Source organism: Octopus bimaculoides, chromosome 3 (assembly GCF_046866305.1).
Source record: "Octopus bimaculoides isolate indiv1 chromosome 3, ASM4686630v1, whole genome shotgun sequence".
Lineage (NCBI taxonomy): Eukaryota > Metazoa > Mollusca > Cephalopoda > Octopoda > Octopodidae > Octopus > Octopus bimaculoides.
The window spans coordinates 98,717,286-98,742,798 of NC_142930.1; the positions used below are offsets into that span (position 1 = coordinate 98,717,286).

Genomic DNA, 25,513 nt, shown 5'->3' on the forward strand with positions numbered 1-25,513 from the left:
AGAAAAAAAACATGGTTATTCAATACAGATTATAGTTTGGAGTTTGTAAAACTTAAATGATAACCAAACGATGTTTATCTTTAAGAGCCATACACACTCAGTTTTCCACAGTCTACATGAACAATATATTGACAGAGTGAGCATATATTGAAAATTAAATGCCAGTGTGTGTGTATGTGTGTGTGTGTGTGTGTGTGTGTGAGAGAGAGAGAGAGAGAGTATTTTCAGAAACACTTAAGAGAAGGTGGGGAATGTTAAGTGGAAAAGGAGAGAGGGGCTCTGAGAAATAGCTACAAGGCAGGGATGAGAGAGACAGCTACAAAGAAAGGTGACACCAGAAGATACACTATACCAAAAGAAGAGAGATAAATAGAAGAGAAGAAAGAGAAAAGAAGTAACATGAGTGGAGAAGAGAGAGAGAGATAGGAAATGATCCTATAAAAAAGAGATACAAAGTGATAGAGAAAGAGACAACAGACAGACAGAAGAGAGCAAGAGAAGAAATACTCTTATCAAGAGAAATACAAGAGGACAAACACCAATGTCAACAGAAAGAGAATAATGAAACAAAGAGTAGCCTTGCTATTACTGATTCCCACTGAACCTAGAGCTCTTAGTAATGTATAAACCATATGGATAGAGCAGATGTCATATCACATGAACAACACTGGGAATGTGTAATCTCCTACAGCCCCAGGCTGAACAAAGCCTTGTGAGTGAATCTGATGGATGGAAACTGGGAAAAAGCACATCAGAGAGAGAGAGAGAGAGAGAGAGAGAGTATGTGTGTGAGTGTGTTTTGCAATCGTCTGTGAAAATATGCCCAGACTAGGGGGGAATACTTCTATGCTTGAAAACAGAGGATGATTTGTAAAAGGAAATAGCATAAGGCCATACAAAATCTGCCTCAACAAATTTCATCTCACTCATACACACATGAAAAAAGAAAATGTTTAAACAATGCTGATGATCACACACACACACAATATTCATATGTATCTATGTGCATGCAAACTACACACATGTATATACAATTCCTCAAGCTTGGTTAGTTTAAATTGCATTGATTTTTAGTCCCCCACCTGCCTAACAATTAGGCAAACCAGTAAGCATATATTATTGAAGAATGTCAGTGAACTGTTAAATAGACATAAGAAAATTGGTTCTATTGTATTATTCCTTCCCTTTTGAGGTTATTCCTTTGAAATTACAATACAAAGAAATATTTAACCTTTGAAATTGACAAGAGTTTTATCAGTGAAAATTCAACTAATTTGTTGGGTTTCACTGTTATAATGTAAATGATTTTTAATACCAAAAATATTTAATTCACATACTTAGCTTGTGCTTCTGCTTGCATAAAAATAAATTCCCATTTACGAGAAAACATTTTCTGGAGTCGCGCTAAATTCTCAGCTTCATAATCTGCAAGCTCCAAACGCTGTTTGTTTTGCATGGTTCTTTTGCATAAATAGACAGCTGAAAGAAGGGTTTTCAGAAATTACTTCAATGTCATACATAAATAACATAAATAAATACTGTAATATATCAATTCATTGGCACCCAATAATTCCTCTTCTTTTGCTTTATTGGTTTTTATCATTGAAACTTTTTCTTTTTAATTGATTTGATTGAATCTGCAAATTAGATGTTTGCATGAGTTTTGGGAACAGAACTTTCATGACTGAATGTTATCTTAAACACCAACAACCTTATTATAAAGTGGTGTCATCTGATAGTGAATTATGCTGTAGCAAGTACAAAAATAGTCATGTCTTAAACCAACTCAGGAAAAAAAGATTTTGAAACTCTCATATTCAAGATTATATTCTTGATTTTTAAATACTCTGTAATCATGCATTATTGTGGATCAATGTTTCTCCTGAGCAGAATAGCTTTCTTACTAAATTAACCTGTGTCAGTAAACAAAAAGTATTCTGAGCTCATTTACTCAGGAGTGAGTCTAAAGTAATTTAAATGTGGTTTATCAAATATTATGTATTCATCAATATGTTGCAGTTTTATTCTATTTTATACTAAAAAAAAATTGGATTGTGAAAACTACACAAGACTAACCAACCAATCCTGGAATTGGGCTTGAAATTTGAAGCATACACTAACACAAACATGCAAATACAAACACTCACATGCACGTATATGAACACACACTAACAGATGATTGGAATGGCAGAGTGAGTTGGTAATATTCATGTCTACATGAATATTGTCATTGCGAGCAAATATATTTTGATGGCATCTCACAAGAAAGCAAAAATGGCTTCCACACAAGAGAAATATATACGTGCAATTCTGTATTAACCATCTGTAACCCTAATGTTCATTTGGATGCTGCATATATATATTTATCATTCAATCAAGCATGCTGATTTAAAAGCACCAGTTAATCTGTTTGTTCTGACCATAGATCATAGCAACACAATGCTATATCTATGGTTCCAGGACTTTGCCAGACTGTATTGGCAATGATTAGGATTATTTCAGCTACATGTTAGCTTTTTATTATTACTATTCATTTATTTATTTAAAAGCAACTGTGAGTGAAGTTTCAAACACAAACAGAAAGCAACATGTGTCTTATGTACGGGTCAAAAGCTGAAGCTAAAATATTATAAACACAAAGGATGGGGTGAGAATTATCTATTGCTGCAACTTATATATGAATATATATGGTATTAGCAAATATTGTATTTCATTTTCCTTTGATCTCTAGCTTTTGTAATCCACTGTTGAACAGATTTAATTCCGCACACCATATTAATTTTTTTTCTCAGACACAAACAAAACTGTTGCATTATTCAATATTATTCACCTCATTTAATTCAGTTTCTTGTGTTGTTAACTACATTCAATAGATTCTTGACTTCATAATCAAAGTTTCACTTAATATCATTTAACACTTACTTTGTTGTCTAAATTCCCATTTTGCTCCATACGGCAATTCTTACAGAAGAGTATTAAAAAATAGTCAAATATTTCCAGACAGAAAGTAATAACCTCTGCCAGGTTTTCACAATTTAAATACTACAAGGAATTGAGTAAATACATATTTATACTACTCATTATTCTATAATGATTTTGTTTTTTGTCACCAGTGCAGCAATGTCCTGTATGTAAAGGCAATAAATACTTTCTCTGGCACCTACCTGGTGATAATGAATTCACTGTAGGCTGACAACAGAATTTTTTAGGAAGTCTATATGATTTTCTTAATCTATGAGAGGTTAATGTGCTGGACAACCAGCTACATGATCATGAGTTCAGTTTATTACTATCATTGAGTTGTGTTCTTGAGCAAAGCACTTAACACTGCTTCTAGTTTTACTGACTGGAAAAAGAAGTGAGTTCCACTCCTATTCAGTGTAAAAGATATTTCACACTGAATAGGATAAAGAGAAAAGCAAAACTAACAATAGGTAACAATGATCTGTTTATTTCATTCTCTTGAAAAGTAGCCAGAAGTTGAAATAATGCAATGATTTGAAATATATCCAAAATAATTTTTCAAATTAATCTAAATTACAACATGTTAAAAACTTCTATCACTTTATATTAGCAAAGAAGAATATTAAATGCACCTACTTCATATGTGAAAACTGTAGAAAAATATTCAGGTTGAAAGGTGTAAAAGATTATAAAATTATAAAAGTTTATTTTTATTCATTTTATAACTTCCACCTTTACTACTAGAATCTTACTATGCACTACTTTACTTCCCAACTCAAATTTACATTCCTATTATATTTTTAATAATGGTATAACAGTTAATTAGCAAATACATAACTCGTCTCAGGTTCTAAACCTAGGAAAGTGATTTCAACTGTTATTTTATAACAATAATATAACAATAATAATAGGAAATGACTTGGCAGTGATGAAAGAATGTGGAAGAATTTATTGAAGACTGACAAGCAGTTGAGTAAACTACATTCAAATTTTCTAAGAGAATAAAACAGTGTGATTAGAAATATAAATGCATTATGTTCTCAATCTTAATACTGCATAATTAACCATATTAGCATGAAGTCAAACTTTATTACAGTCATTGAGTAGTACCATTGGGCAAGACACTTGTAAGAAAATAATTAAGAGAACTGGAAAACAATACTCACTCGTAATTTAGAAGTTAAAGACAAAATAAGGGGTTAAAGTGAACACCTGGTTTGTCAGACTGACTTATTAAATTAGATTACATTATCAAGTTTCAAGTCATTTAGTGCTGGTTTCAAATCCTACTCGTGCATTAAGATATATGAGGCATGAAGGCACACTACTCAGTGGTGAGAACATAAGGTTTACAATCATGAGGTTGTGACTACAATTCCCAGACCAGATGCTGTGTTGCTTTCTTGAGCAAGACACTTTATTTCATGTTGCTCCAGTTGCTCACTGTATTTCATGTTGCTCAGCTGTAGAAATGAATTATGACATCACTGGTGCCAAGCTGTATCAGCCTTTGTCATTCTCTGGGATAATATTGGTGGCTTGTAGAGGGGAGGCTGGTATGCATGAGCAACTGCTGGTCTTCCATAAACCTTGCCCGAAACTTGTGCAATCGCGGGGTCATTTATGACCGAAGGGGGTCTTTACCCTTTACCCTTTATAATGGGATAAATGAACTCAAATATACATATATCCCCCTTTACAAAAGTAGAGAAATTAATATTTTTTCAGCAACATCACGACAACGATTTCTTGAAACATCAAGCTGTAACATGTTAAACACTATCATTGGCTAACTGTTATCTTCATTAAGCTCCACTATTTTTATCCTCTACTAGCTCATTGATTGCATGGGTATTACCTTACAAAGCCTTGTTAGCCTTGTTATCAATAATTCTGTAGTCATCATCACTACTTTATCATTGGCTTGACTATCAGATCATTTTACAGATAAACTTACAATCAGTGTACCGCTAATCTTTGATTAGTTAAACATTGATATTAAGCAGGCAATCCTTCCAGCCTGTTAAACATCATGTACGAACTGAGACTCACATACTTTGGCCATATTATCTACCAATTATTTGAGAGTCCATCATATTAACCATCATGCTTCATATTATCTTGGACAAGTATCAACCAATGATTGGAAATAATGGATGATAAGAACTGCCCAAAGCTAACCAGAGTGAAAAAAAAACATTGTTATAGAAGACACTAGAGTTCATTCATTAATCTGATAGTCTAAGCAGGAAATGTTTTCTATGTCAGTTTACCTCTGACTTCAGTGTCATTTCTAATTTTGCATTATAGCATAGGTTTGCTATACCTGCTATTACATTACTTTACTCATTTAGTTGCATCCCTACATTTTCAGAGTTCAATTCCTTCTGAGATCAACAGGTATAACCTTGACCATATCTATATTAGAAATCAACTTTAGTGATAAATTGTTGTAGATTGTGATGTGAATTTGGAGAACCTACACTATTATATTAGGGTTCTTGGTAAATGTTTCTTATTTGTTGGCATGACAACTAACAATATTAATATATTACATACAGGATGAGATGGATTTTCTTTTTGCATTTTGCATAAAGCAATAATAGCTAATGTTTTGATATTTGCATATTTCCATCCATTAATAAGCATCCTTTTTCTCAGTCTTCAGATACAGTTTTTAATTAATTTCATCAATTCAACAACATCACTATATGATGCATACATAGAATATTTAGAGACAACAGCTTATAATTTCCGTTGTTTAGTGTTTTGGAACAATGATAAGAACAATTATATAGCACAACAAGCTCACTTAGCAGAGAGCAATGGAAGATGTCAAACAAGGATTTCATCTACATGTTCCATCATCATCATCATCGTTTAACGTCCGCTTTCCATGCTAGCATGGGTTGGACGATTTGACTGAGAACTGGTGAAACCGGATGGCAACACCAGGCTCCAGTCTGATTTGGCAGAGTTTCTACAGCTGGATGCCCTTCCTAACGCCAACCACTCAGAGAGTGTAGTGGGTGCTTTTACGTGTCACCCGCACGAAAACGGCCACGCTCGAAATGGTGTCTTTTATGTGCCACCCGCACAAGCCAGTCCAGGGGCACTGGCAACGATCTCGCTCGAAAATCCTACAGGAGCCAGTCAGGCGGTACTGGCAACGGCCACGCTCAAAATGGTGCATCTCATGTGCCACCCGCACAAGAACCAGTCCAGGGGCACTGGCAACGATCTTACTTGGCTTGCCGGGTCTTCTCACGCACAGCCCATTTCCAAAGGTCTCGGTCCGTAGTCATCGCCTCGGTGAGGCCCAATGTACGAAGGTCTTGCCTCACCACCTCAGCCCAGGTCTTCCTGGGCCTACCTCTTCCACGGGTTCCCTCAACTGTTAGGGTGTGGCACTTTTTCACGCAGCTATCCTCCTCCATTCTCACCACATGTCCATACCAGCGCAATCGTCTCTCTTGCACGCCACAACTGATGCTTCTAATGTTCAGCTTTTCTCTCAAGATACTTACACTCTGACGGGTATTCACATTGACATTACACATCCAACGGAGCATACTGGCTTCATTCCTTGCGAGCTTACGTATGTCCTCAGCAGTTACAGCCCATGTTTCACTGCCATGTAGCATGGTTGTTCGTACGCATGCGTCATACAGTCTGCCTTTTACTCTGAGTGAGAGTCCCTTTGTCGCCAGCAGGGGTAAGAGCTCTCTAAACTTTGCCCAGGCTATTCTTATTCTAGCAGCTACACTTTCAGCGCACCCACCCCCACTACTAACTTGGTCGCCCAGATAGCGGAAGCTATCGACTACCTCTAGTTTTTCACCCTGGAATGAGATAGAAGTTGTTTCCTGTTTGTTTGCAGTTTTTATTGCACCTGAACATCTGCCACAAACAAAAACTAACTTGCTAGTTAACCTGCCTTTGATGTTGCTGCACCTCTTATGTGTCCATAGCTTGCACCGGGTACATCTTATAGAGTTACTACCTACTCCTTTTCTACATACTGAGCAGGGCCATCTACCTGAAGGGGTTTGTGTTTTATCTACCTTCCTACTTATTAGGATTTTGGTTTTAGCTAGGTTGACTCTAAGGCCCTTCAATTCTAGACCTTGCTTCCACACCTGAAACTTCTCCTCTAGTTCTGATAGTGACTCTGCAATTAGGGCAAGGTCATCAGCATAGAGGAGCTCCCAGGGGCAACCTGTCTTGAACTCCTCTGTGATTGCCTGGAGGACTATGGTAAATAATAGGGGGCTGAGGACGGAACCTTGGTGGACCCCTACCTCTACCCGGAATTCATTGCTGTACTCATTTCCAACCCTCACCTTACTGGCAGCATCTCTGTACATGGCTCGCACAGCTCTCACTAACCATTCTTCTATCCCAAGTTTCCTCATTGACCACCAGATAAGGGATCGGGGGACCATAAAAGAAATGAAAATAGTTTTTTAAAATTTTTAGGTTGTTCAGTGAAACATTTGTCTGGTAGACTGAAATATGATTGTGAATGAGGTTTTTTCATATAACACATATCTAATATCCCTCCAAAAGAAAAAAAAAACTGAAGTTTTTAAAATGCAGAAATTATTGTCTTTGTTTTTACTTAGATTAATAATGTTGACCATGCCAATCCTAACAAAAACTGAATTGCAAAATCTGAAAATCCCTATTGCTACCTCCATACATCATTAATGATAGTAATCATACATCATCTGGTAACTGTTGTAATAGAAGTCAATTGTTTAGTTGATGTTGAATAACCTAGGACAAGTCAGCTTCAGTAAACCTATTGAACAGAGGCCGCTGATCAATCACTGCTTCAAGTAGAGACTATTTCATTTTTTATTGTGTTAACAACATTATATTAAGAAGACTTTATACAGCTTCTTCCATGAATTAATATTTAAACAGATGGTCAGAGTTTGTTCCGAGAGTAGTGTCTATTATATTATGCAAGTAAATTGACTATAGAGCATGTCATATATATGGCAGTTAATTTGCATGAAAATAGCACACAGATACATACCATAATCAGTATTCTCTGGTTCACCACTGCGAGAAGGCCAGAAGCAAGGTGTCTAAAAGAAAAATAGAAATAAATAAATAAATGTCTAATTAGATTGAAATGAGGAAAGTTAACACTCTAACTACATGGAAATACAAGTGGAAAGAATTTGTAAAACTATCTGACATATATTATAAGCAGGACAGTATTGACACTATCACTTTTACTTTATAACTCATGCATTCTATGACTCCAAGTTTCATGCCACATCATCATCATCATCATCATCATCATTATTGTTTTCAAATCCACTTCTTCCATGCTGATTTGGTTTGTACAAAGTTCATCAAAACAGCATTCAGTGGTTGGATGCCTTTCCTGCAGCCAACACTGCTAACCAACACGCCAACCAACCAAACAACCTATCCATTTATAGATGAAGAATTATACTAAAAACACAAATAAATAAGGCATTATAAAAAAAGAGTAAACGAAAAAACTGAGAATTAACAGACATTATTTCCTGGAATGTGACACAAATGAAAGCAGAAACCCAGTGTTTATTTTTCAGTATTTAATAAGAGAAGCAGTGTCCATATTTCTTTTTATGGCTGATACAGTTGAATGTTCAGTTCAAATGTTTGTAGGGATTAATGTCAATAAGTGAAACATGGTGTGCAGAGGACTTCTAGTAGGGTGTAATTTGAGAAAGGAAGTGTTTAGTGCCAAGAATGTAAAAGATGTTTTGGTTTAGATGTTTCCATACATTTTTCCAAAGGTTAAAGCATTATGTTTGTGGTTAGAGTGAAAGACAGCTACAAATTGTGAGACAAACAACAGGAACTCAAGATGTCTGTTGCACATAAAGTGACTGAGTCTATAAATGTCGCTGTAAACTGACTCTTACAAGCTGACCATGGCTTTTATCCACAGCAAGCCATAAAATACCTCTAGATTATTAGATGAATTGAAATAGTCAATCATACATGAGAAGGAAGGAAGGAGAAAAGAAAAAAAAGCAAGAGAGTGACTGATAGAAAGAAAGAAAGGAAGAAAGACAACAAAGAGGAAGAAAATGAAATGAAGAGAAAGAAATCAATCGATGAAGCAGTAAGAAGAATGAAAGAGAAAGTGAGAATAGAGTGAGAGAAAATAAAAGAGAGAAAGCAAGATATTTTTGTCAACTGATCACATAAGAGTATGTTTAGCATATAAGATTGGTAAATACAGAAATAGGCCCTTAGACAGCCATAACAAATAGATTCAAGAGAAAATAAAGACAAGGAGGCAGAGAAGCGGAAGTAGAAAGACCAAAAATAATATCCATTTAATTTATATGTCAAGAGAAAATGTGATATCATGTATAAGCAGAACAGCACAACATGAATAGAAGGATAAGACAGATTGTCCAGTCACTGTAATTTTGGTAGTAAAGTGAAAAATCAGAGTCAAGAAGGTGAGACAAATAATCATTGAGATGAAGGTGAATAGAGAAGCATTCAGTGCTTCGAGAAGATGAGATGAAAAGAGAAAAGAAAGGAAGACACTATGTTGAAAGATGTCCAGCTGAAATGATCATCAAAGAGACTGAAAGCTATCAGTGGAAGCAGAATTAGTGCTAAGTGCTACTGTTGACACTAACATCTCAAGTGTAATCCAATCAAGACTAGATAAAAGGTGTCAATAAAAGGGCCCTGACAGATGCGGAATGGAAAAAGTTGAAAGGAGGAGTTTTATCCTAATGGATGCTTGGATTGAATATCATTATTAGCTCAGAAATACCATACATTCCTACTAGTGATTTCTGTTGGTATAGTGACTGTTGTTGTTGAGTCCCACATCACACCTAACTTAGCACAGTGACTTCAACTTCTAACTCCACTCTTTGCCTCTTGTACCGTTACTATAGTTTCTTGAAGCTACCTGTTCTCATGCCACCTCCACTTAGCCTCTTTTCATTCAATCATATCTTTTTCCTATGTCATTCAAATTATGCCAGCCTCACCCATCCCACACTAAGAACACTTCCCAGTCCTTTCTTCCTAGAATAACAGTTCTCTGGAATTCCTTTCACAGACATGGTTTTCCCTCATCTGTTGATTTACAATTGTTCAAGAGTAAGATGTTAAAAGTAAGTATGTATGTATCAACCATAGTTGATACATATATACATGCATATGTATGTATGTGTGTATATATTGGGTTGGCAACTAAGTTCTCGCTGTTTTTTTAAATTTTGGAATCTGGCAACTAAGTTCCCACCGTTTTTTAAATTTTGGAATTTATTTTTTTCGAGAATTCTATTTTTAAATCATTTTGGAATCTATTTTGTTTTTTTCTTTTCTAGCTAATTTTAATTAATTCTTGTTTATTTTCAGCTCATTAAAATGGAATGTCAAGTTAAGAAAAACAAGCATTTTCGACACCTCCTTTTTGTTTTGATCAAGGTTCTAAGGCTGCAAAAGATGCTCGCGACATTTGTGCTGTGTATGGAGAGGGTGCCATAGCTGAAAGAACCACTCATGGTTGGTATGCCAAGTTCAAAAATGGAAATTTTGACCTCAAAGACACACCTCATTCTGGCCATCCAGTTGAGTTCAATGAAGAGCGATTAAACCAAATGTTGCATGAAAATTCTCGTCAAACGACAAGGGAACTGGCAGAGAAAATGGAATGCTCCCACACTGCTATAGAGAAGCATCTTCACTCGATGGGAAAGGTTCAGAAGCATGGAGCATGGTTTCCGCATGCTTTAAGTGACAACAACAAGAATCAACGAGCCACAATCTCTGCTGGTTTGCTTGCTCGTCACTACTCAACTCATAGACACAAGCAATGATTTCTTTACCGAATCATTACTGGTGATGGAAAATGGTGCCTGTACATCAATATGAAGCAGTGTAAGGAATGGCTTAGCCCCGGTAAACGAGCAACACCGCGCATGAAACAAGATCTTCATCCGCATAAAACGATGTTGTGCATATAGTGGGACTGGGAAGGGATTATCCATTACGAATTGCTTGAACAAAACCAAACGGTCAATGCGGAACTCTATGTTCAACAGATGGAACGACTCAACACGGCTATTCAAGAGAAAAGACCTAATCGGCAGCATGGAGTCCTTCTGCTGCACGACAACGCCTGCCCTCATATCACCAATATGACCAAGGAAGTCATTCAAACGCATGGCTGGAAAGTACTGCCACACCCGTCATACTCTCCTGATTTGGCACCAACAGATTTCCACCTCTTTCAAATGCTATGCATAGAGTTTCATTCATTACTGATGCAGAATTGAGAGCTTGGTTGGATCAATTTTTCGAGTCGAAATCAGGTGATTTCTACCAATGAGGTATTGAAAATCTTGTTGAACATTGGGAAGAAGTTGTAAACAACAAGAGTGAATACATTATTGATTAATTAGTTGTTATTTTTTATTAAACCTTTTAAAAAATTTGAATTTTAAAAAATGGCAGGAACTTAGTTGCCAACCCAATATGTATGTATGCATGTTCATAAGATAAAATAAATTCTAGGGAAACTGATGGTCATCTGCATCAGGAAGGCATATTATATGAGAAAAGCATGTAACAGAAAGAGTACAGCAAAGCCGTCGGAAGTGGAAGACCCAAAATCTTGGACAGAATGATTCTATGTTGTCATCTGTTTCTAATCAGTTTCGGTGAAATTCTCAAACATAGTTTACATGAGAACATATACTTTGTTTTTATGTATCTTCTATTCCTTTTCAACTTATAGATGTACAGACACACAGACGTTGAGCTTTATTATATAGATATAAGATATATATATATACACACATACATACATACATACATACATGTATATATATAAGTACATAATATGTGTGTGTGTATGTGATCCTTGTTGTTCCTTGCCAAAAGGATTTCTACCAACTTTGCAGAATCTGCTTTTCTTCGTCATTGGTTCTGTAATCCATAAATAATATCACCAAAAAGAAAGTGTCCACCTTCATTGCCTGATTTACGTCCCACTTTGTACTACACACTCTCGGCCAATCCCTTTCCAATCTTCTCCCTTCTCTCTCTTTTAGGTTTGTCACATATGCTAAGAGTAGAAATACTTCCAGCTACTTCAAACAAACAAGACCATTTGCCCTAATAATGTCCCTTCTATTACACTTAAACATGTCCCAGAACTTGCTCCCTCACCCCACCAAACTTGTAATCTTTCACTCTCAATAGGGATATACCCTGAAATTTGGAGCTCTTCAGTATCTCCCATTCCCCCCAAAAAAAGCAACCACTCTGATCCAGCCAATTATTACCACATTGTTCCCACTCTAACATCTCTGAGCTAATATAGACAACAGTTAATTAGGATACTTTCCACTCAAATCTGTGTATGTGTGTGTGTGTGTCTCTCTCTCTCTCTCTTGTGACCACCAGTTTAGCACTTGCAGAGTCATTCAGTTGTTTACCTGCAATTGTTCATGAAGAACAATGACTACATCAACCTCACTGATCTTAGAGTCTGTAGACACCCACACACTTTCTTCCTTCTAACAAAACCAGTTAAAAAAAGAAACAATCTGTTGTAGTTATGTAATCTTGGGTCAGCACTTATTGAACTGACAGTCCTATTATCAGATGTATTCTAGATGTAAGCATCCTAATTTTTTATATATCCCACAGTACATTAATTATGGTACCCTTCTCTTTTTAAAGTATGGGATATGATTTGAGTGACATTTTACTGTTTCAAGATTTCTTGCATGTTCATTCCACATGGAAGCTTTTGGTTTCACATTAGGTTTGACACCAGATGTTGCTAATGTAGAACTAGAAATTGTTAACTCACTAATAGTTAGTTGTTATATCAGCCAAGAATCCTTGACCCTTCCAAAATGTTTGACCATGTCAAGCATTCGCAGAAAGGATCAATAATTTAGCTTTCCTAAAACCAAATTGGGTAGAAACAAACACAGTGAGAAAAAATATGAAGATTCTAATTAAAATCAATGATAGTCAAAGAACAATTGAAACTATATCTATTCCAATATGTATGCACAATCTGTCTCTAATTAAGAAAAAAAGATTTGCACAGATAAGAGTCTACCCATAGTCAGAGATGTGTACTTAGATAAATCAGTACATAACTACAAATAAATGCTTCAGTTAATAATGAATTAACCAACAATAAGAAAAGATATGAAATTCCAATTTCAGACTAGCATACTGTTACACTCTAGATCTAATCAAAATACCCATGCTCTCATTTAAGACCAACGACTTATTTCAACAGAGCATTTCAAAGCCAATGTATGTACACACACATATATATATATATATATATATACATTTGTACATATATATATATATATATATATATATATATCAAATCGTCCAACCCGTACTAGCATGGAAAGCGGACGTTAAACGATGATGATGATGATGATGATGATGATGATATATATATATATATATATATATATATATATATATATATATATATATATACATATATATATACATATATATATATATATATATATATATACATATATATATATATATACATATATATATATATATATATACATATATATATATACAAACATATGTAAAAACATGTATATGTACATACATGTGTACATACATATATCTATACATGTTGTTGAAATTCCAATGAAGGTGCCTTGAATCTAGGTTGGAAACCAGCTCTTTCTCTATTGGCAAGAAATCTTGGAATAAAACTGAATAATGACATGCATAAATGCTTGCTTGCATGCATGTATGCATGCGTACATACATACGTATGTAAGTACATACGTATGTATGTACATACATACGTACGTACGTATGTACGTACGTACATACATACATACATGCATACATACATACATACATACATGCATACATACATACATACATACATACATACATGTAAATAAAGATAGAGTGACCCGAGATTATCCCAAACTTAGAAAAATATGACAATCTGAATACTCCTCTTACAAGACAATATTCCACAATTATCATACATTCGCAGTATCAATATTGATTCCAACATTTGGTATACTTGACTGGTCTATAGAGAAAATCCATTCTATAAACATTAAAACCTTTAAGATTCTGATACCAACAGGAAACTTCCGCAGTAACAGTGATACCAAAGGCTCTACCTAAGAAGAGATGAAGGGGAGGGGGGGGCTTGAAATCAGGGTAGACCACTTTCAAATGCCATATAGTCTCTCTCAGACAATACCTACTAAACAATAGCAGCAAAAATAAATACATAAACTTTGTGCTGAGAAGAGGAAAGCACAACATCCTATGTGTGAACAGTGAGCTCGTTAGGATGCACTCTCTTTCTGATGGCCTTGAATACAACCACAAAACAACTGGACTAAAATATCTCAAAGAAGACCTGAACATGACATGCTTAGCATACCAAAAGAAGACTATGCATAGGTATGTTTCCTAAAGAATTGAAGAAGACAGAAATATTGACACAGAGTGTAATATCTCTTACATTCTTTTTCTGATACATCACATCACACTTTGAAGGCTATGCATTTGCAATCCAAGAGTAGTAGATTGCCACAAAACATCTTGAAAACCAAAGAGACAGTGTAGCCTTGGAGCCCCAAGATGCAACTGAAAATACCAGATTATGTCATATTTCTGTGGAAGACATCACACGTAATTAGTAGCCACTCAAAAATATCCAGGTATTACCTCCTTATGCAATATGACATTGTCACTGAAACAATATACAATGACATTTGAAAAAAGACTGTCTTGGAATAAATATAGTACACACTCTGTTACTGATTACCTACACAAACATAAACACAAGGAATATTGGTGGAACATTCTCATTAAAACTACCAAGTGCAAACATACGAGGCTGTATATTGTTGTTTGAGGCAGACAAAGAACATTTTGTACTGTTAGAGAGGTTTGCTGCTTTACTCATCTGAATACCTCTTTCAAAATCAAAGAGAAAGATGATAATTACAGACAATTGCTTTGAAATCTCCAGAACCTGTACCCAGATTACAAATTCTCACTTATACCAATAACTGGTGCACTTGTATGAACAAATTCTTAAATGACAATATGGATAAACTAGGGTTTTCCTAAAAAGAAACCAGCCTGCCAATTCACACATTATATATACAATCTGTAAGTGGAACAGTAAAAATATACATGACTTTTCTCAAGTTTCAAATCTATGTGCAAAACATCTAAATGAATAAAGGAAGCATATAATTAACTGCACACTAATACACATAGAGGAATCCCCTTAGTTTAACACATAGTAACACCACAAAAAAATACAATATCCAATAATAACAACATTGATGTTGACAACAATGTACACCTTGAATGTAGTAGTTGTTGTTCCACAGTAGACTATCGCAGAACATTCAACAACATCAATACCTTCAGTAACAACATCGAACTACAGTTACACAAAAATAACCTGCTAGAGAATAAAAATGTTAGCTTCCTTGAATAAACCATGGAATATTGGAATTTTTATAATTCTCTAACAGTTGTATCATTAGATATGATGCAACAGGCAATTTCAAACAATCATAAAAAAGAGCCTTTTAATTCAGAAGTGAGAGTAATAATTGAAATAGTGGGGAATTATCTCATGTCTATTGAAACAGTACTCCCATCTGAGACTATAAACTTCCTGATATGTGTGCAACAATAACATTACTAGCCTATCAAAATGAGTTGGAGTTGCACAATGGAGTCAAAGGTAAACATCAAGTCAGGCTAGGCTCACAACTTTCAAAAAAAAATAGTGCTTCTTTGAAGAACCATCTCACAGATAATCATAGTTATGAAGTGTGACACTATCAATAAATTTACAAAAAAAAAAAATCATATGGTCAAAAGTTAAACTAAGAAAGTAGTTTGGGAACTCAAAGAGAAGAACCTTAAATTTCAAACGTCATCACCAGAAACAAGAAGTAACAGCTGGAGAAATTAAAATATACATCTGCCAAGTATAAAAGGAAAACATAGAATAGATTGTTTGTTAGAGATCCAGTATCAGTATATTATAGCTTCAATAAAAATAACACATTGTTAATGATAAACATCCCATCGACAGAACAACTTAAAAGATAATGGAAATCAATATGGAAACGGAATGATAGATTCAATGAAAAAGATAGATTCAATGGAGAGACAAATTAGAACAGAGGTACTTGCAAGCGTGTTGAATAAAAATTTTACGAAATCAATGGTGCAGTACCAGGATGAGTCCTGAAAAAATACAAAATAGAAAATTCTCAAATTCATATCTTATTGCAGGATATTGATTTTAAAAATCCCAATTTCTATCCGCAAGATTTAATAACACTGTATAATAAGAATATTAAAGGTATGTCAAACATATCCATACAGTTAGTTGTCAACAGCCATCACTCTTCTCATGCTCTAAAATAGACAAACCACTGAATCTTAAAATAACCACCTGATAGCAGACCAACATATCATGTATAAGATATACACTAGATACCTCAATCTGCTTCTACCGGACCACTTTGTACCACTGACACTATTATAACTCCTGAACAAACTGAGAAGAGAAGAAAGTTTGAGGATTTATTGAGCACCTGCTGATTATTAAAATGATACACGAAAGAAGAACTGCAGAAACTTGGTGTGGCTGGACAACCAAAGAAGCTTTCAGCACTGCAATTAACCAAAGTCCTACCACCATTAGTAGCTGCCATCCACCACATAACTAGAAACTGGTACTTCTACCTACTTCTTAGAGGCAACAATAAATTTATTAAATCTTATACTACACACTACAAAAAGGCATCCTTCGAGGCGATAGCTTGTCAGTAATGCTCTGCTCTTTGTTCTCTCGTTAAACCCTTTATCATACATACCCAATAAAAAAACATAACTGATATAGGAATGGATCCTTTAACATCTCTCTCCTTTTCTTTGATGATGACCTGAAGCTGTTTGGACTAAATATTAACCACATCAAAAAAGCAACTGGATCTCATAACCCAATTCATTAAATAAACTGGAATGAAATTTAGTGAGTCCAAATGTGTATTTTTTGGTGATAAATGTGGGAAAATTATACCCTCATCCAAGATACTAAACATGAACAACCTAAAAATACAGCTTTTACTCTCTATGGAAACCTATAAGTACCTTGGACAGGATGAGAATATCAGCTGTGATATAGCCATCAATAAGGAGAGGACAAGGAATGAGTACCTCAAGAGAGCTAAAACAATGTTAAAAGTGTGATCATCTGAACATTCAGCTTACAATAAGCATATTGCTGAAAACACTTTTGCAGTGCTTATCTTCTTGGCCACATTTTACTTTTGGTCACTGCAAGAGATCAAAAAGATTCATATACTAACTCGCAAACTGATCGGTGTTACTTGGAAATTTCAGTATAATGGAGACGTAGACAAAGCCTAAGGTCCCTGTTTCCAATCATGAGAAAGTTAGTGATAGGAGGCAAAATTTGAACTCAAAATGTTAAGATTCAGAATGGAAATTACAAGGCATCTCATCAATCATTCTCATAATTCCACTTTCACTTTCATAAGCATCCATTTATTCTCATATTCTAAACAAAATACAAAACTACATATGTGTTAAAATCCTGGATGACCATCTTCAGAAAGAATTACTTCCTTAAGGTTTTCACACAGCTGAACTCTCCTTTATAACCTTAAAGTCTGTGGTTCACTGAGTCATGTTATTGTTACATTCTAGCATTAAACTATGTTGTAATGTATGCTATTTTTCCTGTAATCTCATTCCTAAGTATTCCAGCCATAACCATCCTTGGGCATAGTAATATATTATCTAATCTTTCTCTCTCTTTTGAAGATGGCAAGGTGTGTAATCTAAGGTAGGTTTCACTGCTATTTCTAGTGACTATGTAGAAGGTGGTAGACTTGATTCATCATCCTTTGGGTACTTTTGATGGAGTTTACCCCGATGCAAGTAATTGGGCCAGGTCTCTTCAGTTAGTTTGTACAAATATATGTTGTTATTTTATGTGCTTCAGTATTTTTATGCTTTATAACAGTTTAACATTATTATTTTACAGGATGACATGAGACAAGGGGCTGAAGCATGATCTTTGAATGTTGGGCCTCATGGAGGCAATGACAAGTGACTAAGACCTTTGACAATATGCCATGCTTGAGAAGACCCATGAAGCCAAGTGAAATTGTAGCTGTGGCCAATACCAGTTTCATATAACCGGCATCCATGCCAGTGGTATGTAAAAAGCACCCAGTACACTCTTAGAGCAGTTGGCATTAGGAAGAGCAACCAGTAGTAGAAACTATGCAAAATCAGATTGGAACCTGGCACAACACTCCAGCTTGCCAGTTTCAGTCAAACTGTCTAACCCATGCCAGCAAGGAAAGCAGACACTAAGTAATGATGATGATAATGATGATGATGATGATGATAATGATGATGATGATGATGATGATGATGATGATGATGATGATGATGATTCGCTGTGTATCTTCATATCATTATTTATATGCTGTAATATCACAGTATATATTATGATATTGTCACATGTTTATTTGTTTATAGTTTTAATATTAATATGCATCATATTGATTTCTAGCATTAAGCATAAGGTCACACATTTTAAAAGAGGCCATCGTCAATTAAATTGACACCATAACTTGACTGCTAGCTATTTTATTGACCTGGGAGAGGATGAAAGGCTCAGTCAACCCTGGTGGGATTCTCATATCAGAACACACAGGAACATGCAATTATAATTTTTCATACTTTAAAGATTAAAAATGCTTTAATATTTATGATTAATATTTACATCCCTGTTGATGGAATTTTTTTTTTTTCAACTATTTCATCTCTAAAGACAAGATTAATAGACTGAAAAAATTATAATTGTATTAACAATAAACAATTTCAGACAGTTAGACTTAATATAAGGACAGAGGTCAATATTATGAGGCATTTTTTCTGGTACACCACCACATCTACCATATAGTCCTTTACTATACATATATATCACATTGCAGCATTGACTGCAAAGCAAGTAATGGAGTTGTTAAAGCATTGGACATAATATAATGCCCTGTAGCTTTTTTATTTTGAGGTTCAGTCCCACTGCATAGCACCTCGGACAAGTGTCCTTTACTATAGCCTCAGGATATGATAGATGGTAAATGACAGAATCTTGTTGTGTGTGTGTGTGTGTGTGTGTGTGTGTGTGTGTGTGTGTGTGTGCGTGCGTGCGTGTGTGTGTGTGTGTGTGTGTGTGTGTGTGTGCATGTGTATGTCTGTGTTTGCTCTCACTACTACCACTTGTATGTTCGCATCCTCATAACTTAGTGGTCCAGCAAAAGAGACCAATAGAATGAGTACTAGGCTTAAAAGAAAAATAAATCCTGGGTTTGATTTGTTTGATTAAAACCCTTCAATGCAGTGTCCCAGAATGGCTGTAGCCTAATGTCTGAAGCAAGTAAATGATAGAATATTTAAAATACCAGTCTAGGGCAGTGGACTGATGGAATGGTTCCAGCTGTTTGTGTTCTGAGTTCGAATCACACCAAATCCTACTTGGGTGGTAAATCTGTCACCAGATTTAACCACAACACTTAGTCCTTGGATACCTTTAGAGCAAGTTCAGTCTGTTTCAAGCTCTTGGGCCAATATTGAATCTCCCAAAGTTAATTTACATGCTGAGAGAAAAATCCATTTTTCTTTTTCTCTTTTGCAAGCACGGAATAGCTGTGGATGTGTTGCAGACTATTAGCTCTCATTAGCATAATATAACTTAATTAAGCTTACCTGATTAGCTGAAAGAGTATTTCACAATTACAATAATGGGGGGGGGGGATGGTTGTAGATAATTTTTGGCCCATGTAATTAAAAAAATTTTTGTTTTTAATTTGCATACTAAAATATTCTGAACTAAGGGAAATAATTCAAAATAGTGCAAAGCATGAGATAAAAAAACTAATTTAAGAGGTGAATGTCACATTTAAAAATATTTATAATTGAAATATCACTTTTAGTCACAGAAAGAAAACAATACCCTAGTGGCTAGTCATGGTGACACAAACACAAAAAAGGGAAGGTTACTAAAAGAAAATATAATCTTTGTTTGCAGATAAGATAGATACATGTTTTGATCTATTAGATCTCATCAGTATTACATAGTCTGTTCAAGCTATACATTAACATCATTAAGTAAAGGAAGGACACAGGGGATAGTGTAATTAACCATAATACTATGCCTTTAAAATAGGCAGTTTATATTTTAATTGTTTCTGTCATAGGACTGCAGCCATGCTCAGGCACAGCCTTAAAGGGTTTAGTTGGAGAAATCCACCTCAGTACTTATTCTATCAAATTTTGTTGCCAAACTGCTAAGAAACAGGAAAGTAAAGAAACTAACTAACAAGCAGTGGTGAGGGGAGACAAATGCAAACACAAGGACACATACACACACAGACGTGTGTGTGTGTGTGTGTGTGTGTGTGTGTGTGTGTGTGTGTGTAAATATATACATACACACAAACACACACATGATAGGCTTCCTCACAGTTTCCATCTACAAAAGCCACTCAGAAGGCATTGGCCAATCTAAGACTATAGAAGAAGGACACTTGAACCCAAAACTATATGGTTGCAAATCAAGCTTCTTAACTGCACAGCCAGTCTTGATTTGAATACATTTGAGCATAGATCTGCTGGAATAGGGCTGTTATGTAGCTAAGCATCAACAACAACAATTTGATTTATATAATGACATTCTAGGAAGAAAAGTGTAATAACTTTTCCTCAAAATTAAATTCAAGCACGAAAGTATCTTGAGAACATGTAGGAAGAAGTGACAAAGTTAGATATCAGGGTGATAAGATTTACAGATGTATTGAGAAAAGTCAAGACGAATGGTGAAGTGATTGGTATTCATGAAAAATTGGTACCTTCTTCATAAAAGAACCATGATCACGTGATTTCTAAAATGTTGACTACACAGGAAATGTACTTTTATGGCTGACACCAATAAAGTTCAACGATCACTTTCAAATTTGCTTTTTCTTTGTTTTTTGTTTCCTTTAGAATGATTGAATTTTTTTCAATATATTTTATACAGCAACTATAACAAATCTAACTAAACACACTTTTTTTCCATGCATCATAATACTAAAGAAAAGTCAGCATGTATTATGCACCAAAGCTATTTTTCTTGGTTATCACTACACATAGCTATGGGCTATCATTTTACAAGAGTGCATAGTATACAGAAATAATAACAATATTCCATACAAAAGAAAGAACCAGCTGTGTGTCTGACTTCATCATAATAAAGATGACAAATCTTGTGCTTGTTGTACCCTATGCAGAAGACATACTTCAACAGATATGTTGTTGTTGGCACTCCGTCGCTTACGGCGTTGAGGGTTCCAGTTGATCCGATCAACGGAACAGCCAGCTCGTGAAATTAACGTGCAAGTGGCTGAACACTCCACAGACACGTGTACCCTTAACGTAGTTCTTGGGGATATTCAGTGTGACACAGTGTGACAAGGCTGACCCTTTGAATTACAGGTACAACAGAAACAGGAAGTAAGAGTGAGAGAAAGTTGTGGTGAAAGAGTACAGCAGGGTTCACCACCATCTCCTGCCGGAGCCTCGTGGAGCTTTTGGTGTTTTCACTCAATAAACACTCACAACGCCCGGTCTGGGAATCGAAACCGCTGCCCTAACCATTGGGCCATTGCGCCTCCACTCAACAGATATATATAGGAACAATTTGGCAGATTGATTTACTAAGTACAAAATGAGCTTTTCATTTCTCAATGGTCTAATGGATAACAGTGTTATTACTTTTAGTTTAAAAAGAAAGGTTACTGTTTTTATTCTAGTCTGTGTATATATCCAGGAATAAAGGATTTTGTAACAATCATATATCAAATCAACTGACACATAGGTACATGTAGATGTTTAAAAAGTTCTCATCTCTAAAGTTAAAGCTAGCAGTTTTGAAAAACCATAATCTTTAGTACTTCCTCTATTTCAGTGTTGCTTAATTGATTAGAAATAGCAGTGAAGAAAAAACCAAAGTTAAGAAGAGATAAATATACACACACACACATCGTCATCATCATCATTATAATTTAACATCCCTTTTTCTAACCTAACAGTGTGCAAATGTCTAAATTTGTAAAACTATCTCACTCAAGCTAAAATGAAAAAAAAACAAAACAAACAAAACAAATTAATGTGAACTATAAAATGAATAAAAGCAATGAAATAACTAAGTTACATGATAACACTGTGCAAAATTGTATAGTATTGAAGCAACACTTCAACAGTATAAACAGTAGTACTAAACTGATAAATTATGCATTTAAATGAATGCGATGACATTTAAGACAGAGAAAATAAAGATATTGATTGTCTTAAATTTTACAAGCAATGTGTGTGTGTATGCGTCATGCATGTGTGTGCATACTCCCCACTAAGACACATACACACACATTCATTAAAAAAAAAAGATAAAATAAAGGCTACTGAGTTGTTGAAAAAATTTAAATCTAATTAATTAGACAGTATAATACTTGGAATATAATACATATAAAAATGTTCAAATATCCTATGAAGCACTACAGCTGCAACTACTGCTACCACTACTAGTACCACAACCACAAACATTAACACTAACACCACTACTACTACTACCACCACCACCACTGTCACCACAACCAAAGCACCACTACAACCACTACCATGACCATTAAAACCACTACCACAACAACTACTACCCCTACAACCATTACTACCACAACTACCAACACTGCAACCACTACAACTAAAACCACCACCATCACTACAACAGCTACCACCACAGCTACCAACGCTGCAACCACTACCACTACAACCACCACCACTACAACCTCTATCAACACCACCAGTCCTGCTGCTGCTGCTGCTGCTGCTACTACTACTACTACTACTACTACTACTACTACTACTAAGTGAGTGAGAGAAACAGAGAGGCAAAAAACAAACTCATTGCTTGAAATTATTGAAAACTCAGTTGAAATTATTGAAAAAGAAAAAACTTAAAATATTTGTACATAAATTAGAGTTTACTAATATGTGTTTACATGTTTTGAAAAACTAAATTTGAAGACAACAAAGCACCAACTTAAGGATACAGACGTCACAATAATAATGTTTTAGGTTATAATTTTACGGTGATCAATAACATATAGAAATGCTTCAAAACTCAAAACTCAGCTAAGAATAAAATAGCTTTCATCTTTTGCTTTTACTTGTTCCAGTCATTTTTACTTGTTTTGCTTTGACTTGTTCCAGACTGTAATCATGATGGGACAATGCTTTAATCCAGGGGTTTTCAAACTTTTTGACTTGCGGACCCCTTCATATTTCAGGCTTTATCTTAGGGACCCCCTATAAATGCTTATGAAATTTATACATAAATATTTGCTTAAAATAACATATATTTTTACATTTATTTATTTCACAGTATTTAACAAATAGGTTTATTGTCAATTAAAAGATTTCGATTAAAAAACATATTTAACATCAAATTGCCCATAAAAAGTATTTGCTGTCTTGTCCTTGTGGACCCCCTGTGGTCCGCGGACCACATTTTGAAAACCCCTGCTTTAATCCCTTAGCATTTGTCAACTGTATTACTTATTTACTTACATTGTTTTGAATTATTGATAATAGTAATGAATTGAATAAACATTTTACATCCTTCTCAGAATTCTTTTCAATAGAATTTTAGGCGCAGGAGTGGCTGTGTAGTATGTAGCTTGTTTACCAACCACATGGTTCTGGGTTCAGTCCCACTGTGTAGCACCTTGGGTGAGTGTCTTCCACTTTAGCCTCAGGTCAACCAAAGCCTTGTGAGTGGATTTAGTAGACGGAAACTGGAAGAAACCTGCCATATATGTGTGTGTGTGTGTGTGTGTGTGTGTGTGTGTGTGTTTGTGTGTCTGTGTTTGTCCCCCCAACATCGCTTGACAACCGATGCTCATGTGTTTACGTCCCTGAAACTTAGCAGTTTGGCAAAAGAGACCGATAGAATAAGTACAAAGAATAAGTCCTGGGGTCAATTTGCTCGACTAAAGGTGGTACTCCAGCATGGCTGCAGTCAAATGACTGAAACAAGTAAAAGAGTAATCAAACACCCCATATTTTGAATAGAGAAAATATAATCAAAAGCTAAAGCGAATGAAGGAGTCAAAAAGATATACCTTACCTGGAAACGGTAATACGTGTTGTCATTTTTAACCGTTAACACATGGTCATCAATAGGGAAAAGATAGCCGTGAGCAGACATTAGGTGAGCCAGATGTAATCCTTCCGCTGTAATAAAGATAGGATAAAAATGTAAAACAAAATAAAAACTCAATAGTTAGATAAAGAAATTAAATAATATTCCTAAGAATATTTTTCAAGCATATTTTATACAAGAGTAGAATGAAATAATGAATAAACACTCCTAGTCTCTATCATAAGATTGTTGTTATTCTATATACCACACAATGCACTCAAACTCAACTTGCACACAAGCCATATGGCGTTTTTACCATTTTAAAATTCTATTTATTATTTGATCTGGGGAAAGAGACTATGCCCATTATCTTTGCAAATCCTTTAAGGCTGATTGTTTTAATACAGGTAACTTTGCTCTTGAACAGCAGCAATTTAATGGATGCAGGGAAAATATGTGCCAAGAGAGAATTACAGAAGGTGGGCATCTTGGTTAGGAAGGACTGGGAACAGTAGTTATTGAAGGGCCAGTGGATATGACACAATGTGGGTAATGAGAGAAGTAGAGATGGTTAAGTTGGGAGAGCTTGAGTGGAGGTGATAGCTAGCTCCAAGGAGCAAAATCCCCCATACCAGTTGTAACAGAAGATGAAGAGAAGAGACAATATGTTTATGATATCAAATTGCATGCTTCAGAAACCAATATCAGTCACATTTAGTAAATATGAAGCAGTCTTCGCAACAATTTAATGCAGTTGCAATTTGGAAGTAATAATATATGCTTGTCATGAACATTTTACATTCTTCTGAGAGTTTTTCTGAACATATCATACCACAAAGAACATTAGAAACATAAAACTTCATACAAAATTTTAGTAATGGGAAACTCTATGCTAAAAATATGTAATTATCTTCTAAGACTAGTCAAGTTTTAAAGGGTTGGTCCTTGACTCTGGTTTCATAAGCTTAAGTGTATGCAAGATGGATTTCATTAGGATAGGATACATGTCTTTCCTATCACAGGTAACATTTCTAAATGATTTAATGTCTGTTTCCAATAGCTGAGTAAATGCAAAATAGACAAAAAAAAAAAAGAAAAAAAAATCAGATTTAAAATCATGAGCAGGTAGGTCTACATCTAAACCACTCAATCAATGCGCTTCCACTAAGGAGACACAATCGCTAAAACCAAATAAAATATATTTTATATACACAGACA

The 25,513-nt window shown here is 35.1% G+C and overlaps 1 protein-coding gene across 8 annotated transcripts in view; it reads right to left on the reverse strand.

The window, feature by feature from the left end:
• The window catches only part of LOC106883361 (regulator of G protein signaling 7), a 325,930-nt gene that overhangs the window by 186,122 nt on the left and 114,295 nt on the right, over positions 1-25,513 (reverse strand). For all 8 annotated transcript variants that reach the window (XR_016241150.1, XM_089349413.1, XM_052966213.2 and 5 more), the window contains exons 4-6: positions 24,281-24,387; positions 8,009-8,060; positions 1,338-1,479 (exon numbers count right to left, since the gene is read on the reverse strand). Coding sequence is in view for 7 of the 8 variants with exons in the window: in XM_089349413.1 (XP_089205539.1) it covers positions 1,338-1,479; positions 8,009-8,060; positions 24,281-24,387 (301 nt within the window). In the remaining variant the exon portion in view is untranslated. The remainder of the gene's footprint in view (positions 1-1,337; positions 1,480-8,008; positions 8,061-24,280; positions 24,388-25,513) is intronic.